The sequence below is a fragment of the Seriola lalandi genome, unplaced genomic scaffold, assembly GCF_002814215.2.
Source record: "Seriola lalandi dorsalis isolate HSWRI2012SDOR001 ecotype SW California unplaced genomic scaffold, Sedor1 jcf7180002054969, whole genome shotgun sequence".
NCBI classification, from domain to species: Eukaryota; Metazoa; Chordata; class Actinopteri; order Carangiformes; family Carangidae; genus Seriola; species Seriola lalandi.
The window spans coordinates 484,265-491,005 of record NW_019525520.1 but is presented as its reverse complement, the minus strand read 5'-3'; the positions used below and the strand labels follow the sequence as shown (position 1 = coordinate 491,005).

Sequence of the window (6,741 nt, the reverse complement as noted above, 5' to 3'; positions counted from 1 at the left end):
GGGGGGGAGGGGGGAGAGGGGGAGTCAATATTTAGACAAACAAAAACATAAACATGTGTCTGCCCAGCTGAGACGATCAGCAGCGTCTCGTCTTCACGTGCAGCTGCACATCGCTGCATGTGTGTCAGTGCTTCTCCGACTGTGTGAAATACTACAAACAAACGCAGCGAGCGTCTCTCTCCTCGCTCTGCTCCAGAACTGTCAACCGCTGCAGAGCGGCCCACAGACCCGTCCTGCCTGCGCACGTCACGCCCCGGGAGACGCCGCCATGCCGCTTTTATACAATAAAGATGATACCTTTGGTTCGGTGAGGATGAGCCGCGCTGTGTCTCACTGATAGCTGGAATATTTTCTAAATTCTCTGCCAGCACAGGCAAATAAATCCAGCCTCGTCATCCACGCTGTGACAGACGGCGTCTCTCGGAGGAATGACGTGACACTGAGAAATCTGGAGCATCATGTGTGTAATTTATGCTGTAAATGCATTAACTGGTAATAATGTTGAGGTTCCTCGTGCTCATCACGTGCTCCTGATAATATTCTCTTTACAAAATGTTTTTCATGAGATAAAAATGGAAATATATATATATATATATATATCAGGAAAAGTATGCAAAGAATCAAAGCAGGGGTCCTGCTGCTAATTTTCCCAGAGGGATATCATATAATCATTTCATTATTATGCAGACTTATGAGTCTTTACAGGGATTTAAGGAATAGAGGAACCTGCACGGATCCCTGGACGAGCACAGAGACTCTTCTTCTGGAGGTGTGTTATTTAATTACAGGAGCTGCTCTGAGCTGCAGCCGTTCATTTACCATCAGCGGGCGGTGATGAAGAGACAACATGGGGCTGATTTAATACCCTCGGATCCAATAATGTGATGACTCCCCCACCGCTGCGCCGCGCCGGTGTGTGTGTGTGTGTGTGTGTGTGTGTGTGTGTGTGTGTCTTCGCATGTCAACACTGTGTAACTCTCGTGTTCCCGGCGCTCCTACAGTCAGCGACGCTGATGCAGTTGTGTTTATTGTGACGCGGTGACAGAGATAATCCACTGACGCCGTATCTTATTGGATCTCAGGGATCTTCCCGCCGCACATCAGTCGAGCAGCTGGACCCAGCGTCTCTGATGTCACCCTCTGACGTCCGACAGCGCGGCCTCTGGACCACAGGTGTACAATAAAAGTGCGACACTCCTGCTCCTTCGTTTCTTTTATTGTTGATGTTGTAATGGAACCGGATGAAACCGGGATCATTATGTCAAATCACAACAGAGAGAAATCACATTCACTCATTTAGAGTCCCACCTCTTCAATTAGCGTGTAACTCTCCTAATAAAAGATAATGAGTTTTTATTAACAGACGCTCTGGCTATTTAAAACTGACAGCAAAGAGAGGAAGAGATATCTTTACTTCCTCGCTCTGCGTCCGTCAGGCGGGGATGAGAAGGCGTGCACGATTTATTAAATCCCGCTTTAACCTTTCTAAACCCACAGCGGCGACGCTCAGGTGTGTGAACACTGATGTTTGTGCACAGCTGCGGCTCCTGAGCGCCGGCGGCAGGATGTTCAGGAGAGCTGGAGGAGGGGGCCGGGAGGGACACCCTGTCACAGCGTGGGTGTGTTGTGATATATTACACATTTGGGTTTATATTACGTCTCCCTCCTTCTACACACAGGGGGAGTTTTGTTTAAAGCTGCATCCACAAGTTCTTGGCCACTAGGGGGCAGGAAGGCAACAACAAACAGATTTTAATTGGCCACTGTGAAATAAAGTTTAATAAAGTTGATGAGTTCATGCTTTTAAGTCTCATTTGTTCATTATGATAAAAAATGAGACTTTAAAAGAGACAAACAATAATAAATGAACAGCTGTGGACTGAAGGAGCATGAATACAGCCTGTCTGTGCTCTTCCAGCTGTTCTGTGCTCTTCCAGCTGTTCTGCACGCCGCTCCTGTTATTGGTGCTGGAGGTGAAGAGGCCCGTGATTGGCTGTTTGTAATCGATCATAAACAACTCAGCGCTCGTCGTTGAGCTTATAATCGGCTACAAGTCACAGCGAGAGGAGTTTACTGAAGTTCGGCTGAAAGTGGCAACAAACCAGGAAACGATTCGCTCGTAGAAACTTGAACGGATTTACATTTTTCATCCAGACACACCATCCTGTGAATTCGAGCCCGTATTTCTTTTTCAAACTTGGTTGTAACTTGCTTCTGTGTGTAACACAACAAACATGCACTCACCTATGATGGCCTGTTTAATACTGGAGTGCACAGGCAGGATGTTTTTGTGGATCAGCTCCATGGGTCCCGGCCGGTGGGAGATCTTGTCGTTCAGATCATCGGCGATGCGAGCTCTCTTCAGCTGCAGCTGCTTGGCCTGCAGGGACGGCTCAGCTGACGTCTCTGGAAGAACGCACGCCACAAAAGATTGGAAACCTTTTACCACTGTGTTAAAATAAAAAAGCAAGAGGCGCCGTGTAGCACTGACCCTCCAGGATGTGCATCCGGATCAGCTCAGATCGCTCCGGGCGACTCCTGATCTTCCTCTTCAGATAGTCCTCAGTCTGGAGAAAGAGAGGGAACAATGATTAAAACCACATCCTCATTTTCCATAATTCATTTTCTCACTAACATTTCTTCTGACCAGGAGCTTCTTTTAACTTCATGCCTTGTTTTCCTCCTTTGCAGACGTCGTCACCTGCATCACGATCATCTTCCCCCCAGTTTACCCACCAGTATCCAGTAACCATCATTTACCCATTACTGTCAGTGTTAATCACTGATCTTACTGAAACATTTATCTGTTACCTGTTTATCCATTAACAGCTGATCGATTCAACTGTTTAACTCGACCGTGACATTTAGATTTCTCCTTTAACCATCTGGTTTTAGTGAAATATTTGATCTGTTTATCCATTACTAGTGATTTATTTCAATAATCTAAATGATCCATGACTTAAAGCGATCTATTTGAATCATTTATCCATTACTTTGAGCTTATATATATATTTATACAAATTATAAGTAGATTTTCTTCAGATGTCGTTGAGTTACTCCACATTTTTTCCACACATCAAACAACTGCAGCCGTGACCCCTGGAGTAAAAAGAGCTTTGGTGGATACTTTAATATTTTGCACTAGTTATTAACTTTCTTTATTTCTCTCTTCCTGCTTCTCTCCTTTGTCACGTGATCATGCAGGAGTCTCTTTGTTCGAGGAGCGCCGCACTCACCCGGGCTCGTTCCAGGCTCCGTCTCTGCTCGTGGAAGGTGGCTGAACTTTTCAGTGCTTGAGGAATAAAGAGAGAAGGAGTGGAGAGAGAGAGAGAGAGAGAGAGAGAGAGAGAGAGAGATGGGGCATTAACATAGCAGTGTGTACATTCCCTCCTCTGAGGGAGAATGGAGCAGAACGGCTGTGAGCGTCTCTCTGCTCCCTCAGTCGGGTTTCAGCTCAGTGTGAATGGGTTTACTGATGGCGAGGATTATTGCTCTTACATTGCCAAAGCTTTTTTTCCTTTCTCACATGTGAGTGGCGTGTCAGTGAACTCGCTCTCAGGCTCATGAGCCACAGGCTCTGTGAAAGGCCGAGACTCACAAGGTCGAGGGAGAAACCTAACGAGACGCAGTCCGGTCCGACGAGCCTCTCTGCGGCAGGAGACTTTACGGACTCTGTTCAGCTTTCGCAAATGACTCAAGCAAGACTTCCTGTGGGCTTATGATTATGCAAAAACCCAAGGATTAGTGGTACTGGAAACCTAAAAGCCTAAAGGGCTGCGATGACACCAACATGCTGAGTTAAATTCAGCATATCGGCGCAGGCTTTACGGTTCAGCATTATGGCTGAAAACAAAAGAGAATCTCTAACTGTTAAATCATGTTATATCACATGTACGAAGACGTGTTCAGGCAGGTTATTGAGAAGAATCTAAATATAACTTTAATGAATGAATGACACTTCTAAAATCTGCTTTCTCTAAAAACGATTAAAGATCTTATCTGCTCGCAGAGATTTCTCAGATACAGCGGCAGTTAAAGCAGCGGAAAGTCACGGAAAATTAGATAAAATATCTGTTTAAACATCTTGACCACGTTTCGCAGGCGGATTAAAGAGCGAACCGGAGCCTCCGATTCGCCAGCGAGACATTTCAAGCTGCTGCTTTTCACGCCTCTGACAGTTCGGACCAATCTTCATCACGAACTGAGATACTCAGAATATTTACAATACAGAAACTTAAAACAACGTAAAGTGTCAGCATCTCAACACGTTACTGAGCTCGTCGTTATTTAGTCTGTTGATTATTTGTGACGTTCTGCTGGAAAGTAAATCGTCTTTCTTTTACTGATGGAAAAGAAAAACTCAAAATAAAATGAACTTGCTGCAACAGGGAATTTAACAGAAGAGTTATCTGGTTAGTTTGTGCAGAAACTGACCGTCGACCCTGGTGCGACGCTGGTGCGACGCTGGTGCGACGCTGGGGAGATATCAAGGCGTGACAACACAGAGACGAGTCCACAGCCACGTCAGCTGGCCTGTGTGTGATGTGTGGGCCTTTGTACTTCCACTGCAGGACATTATCATCATCATGTTGAACGTACAGACGGGAAGTCGGCCGAGCAGCGGGACGAACGTCACCCCAAACTGAGTGCACGCTTTAATCCCCGGACACCAGACAGGAAGTAAACACCCTCAAATTACAGGAGAGAGTCAGCACCTTTAATTCCACAGTCACAGTTTCATTTCAGATCTGACCGTGACGCTGCCTTAACACTTTCTGACTGCACTGTACACACACACACACACACACACACACACACACACGCACACACACTTCCTGCACATACACACCAGCGGTGTGACTGGATTAGCAACCCCGGGGCGAGACCGCTGGTACCTGCTCAAGCCTCAGTTCACGTCGCTGAGCACTGTCACGCTGCTGGGACACACTCACTCCTGCGAACCCCCGGGGGACGTCAACCCTCCTAAACCTCTCACCCATCCACAGGGGGGTCGTGGGGTCTCCCTGAGGGCGTATGAACCTGCCTGTCAATCAGCTACATGGGGAATAAGCAGTAGGATGGAGGGAAGGAAGGAGGGATGGATGGATGGATGGATGAGCACAGAGTAAGGTTTTGGGAAGCAGCAGCAGAAAAGAAATGGAGAGGAAGAAGATGGAGAACCAGAAAAGGAGGGAAGACGAGGAGTGGAGATAAACGGAGAGAGGCAGCTGGAAGAGAAATGGAACAACAGACCGAAGGGCAAAATAAGGGGAGGAAATGGAGAGTGGTGGGACGAGGTCAGAGAGAAAAGACCTCGTTATGTGCACGAGCGGCTCCATCACGGCTTCTTCACCCTGCTGGAGCTAAGCAGCAACTCTGACAACAGCATCGCTTCTCTCTCCTCCACCTCCACCAGGAAACAGGAAACCTGGTTCTTATCCACGTGCAGACTCACTAACTCACTAACTCACTAACTTACTAACTCACTAACTTACAACTCACTAACTTACAACTCACAACTAAAGCAGAGCAGAGAAACTGTCTCTCCAGCCGTCAGAGTCACTGGGGCAGATTTACCTCAACGCTCTGAGGTCGACGGGTGTTTCCATTAATATCTGAGTGATGACATGAAGTAGAAACATGGTTTATATGTTGTGAGAATCAGTCGACTCTCCACCTTCCCTCTCATGTTACTGTGAGACTGTACGTGACTCACAGCCTCTAAAATCTGGTTAAAGCAGAGACGAGACGACACTACGACTCTTCTTTTATCTATTTTACTCATATATTGGAGTATTTTTATGAACCTATAGACTTTGATAAACACATTTAAAGCACCAAAACAATTCATCCACATCAGTGAAGGTTTGTTTTCACTAGAAATTTGAAGAATTTCAAAAACTAGGCTTCAAGTTTTCAGCATTTCCACATTATTTCTCTGCACAGTTCTGAAAACTGATATAAAACATTAATGACCTCATTAATGACCTCAGAGGTCATTAATCCACCTGTAGTGAAGTTTAGCCTCATGAATCAGCAGTGACTTTGCCATTTTCACAGTCTAAACTTATGAGCATTAAACAAGTATTAAAGCTTCTCACTCTGTGTTTACTTCAAAAACACAGAAATAACTTTCTGCTCTTTTCTTTTGCTTTTACTGACAAGTGTTTGGAAATAACTGAAACCCACGTGTAGATGAGCATAAAGTGAGAAACCTCAAGTATTTCTTTATGCATTTGTGTGATATATATCATATATATCATAGTGTGATACCAGTGGAAGGTGTCACACAGCGCTTAGTTTAGCACTGTGTCGAAATAAACACTCTCTACCGCACACCGCTAAACACGCAGCTGCAGACACACAGAGATCAGGTGACAGGCCAAGATTAAAGATTACGATCAGCAGATTCTCGTAAAAAAATCAAATAAAAAATAAAGGCAGGTGAAGGAAATGAACAAATGCTACTCAAACATTGCAAACAGAACAAGAGCTGTCACTGGGATTATCATAAGGCCCAGAAAGGCCTCTGTTAGCACGCTACGAGCTAACAGCAGAGGAAAATAAAACCTTTTCATGAATCTGGAAGAAAGCAGGACGGAGAATGGAGAGGGGAAATAAAAAATTAAAAAATCAATGACAGGCAGATGAATGGAGAGAGCGAGCGAGAGAGAGCGAGAGAGAGAGAGAGAGCGAGAGAGACAAAGCTTATGTGGCTGTTTGTGAGACGATGGGGGGGAG

At 45.5% G+C, this 6,741-nt stretch overlaps 1 protein-coding gene across 3 annotated transcripts in view; it reads right to left on the bottom strand.

Moving 5' to 3' along the window:
• The window catches only part of LOC111646337 (myocardin-related transcription factor A-like), a 32,274-nt gene that overhangs the window by 10,836 nt on the left and 14,697 nt on the right, over positions 1-6,741 (bottom strand). For all 3 annotated transcript variants that reach the window (XM_087170929.1, XM_087170930.1, XM_023395816.2), the window contains exons 3-5: positions 3,237-3,292; positions 2,492-2,567; positions 2,245-2,406 (exon numbers count right to left, since the gene is read on the bottom strand). In XM_087170929.1, the coding sequence (XP_087027055.1) occupies positions 2,245-2,406; positions 2,492-2,567; positions 3,237-3,292 (294 nt within the window). The remainder of the gene's footprint in view (positions 1-2,244; positions 2,407-2,491; positions 2,568-3,236; positions 3,293-6,741) is intronic.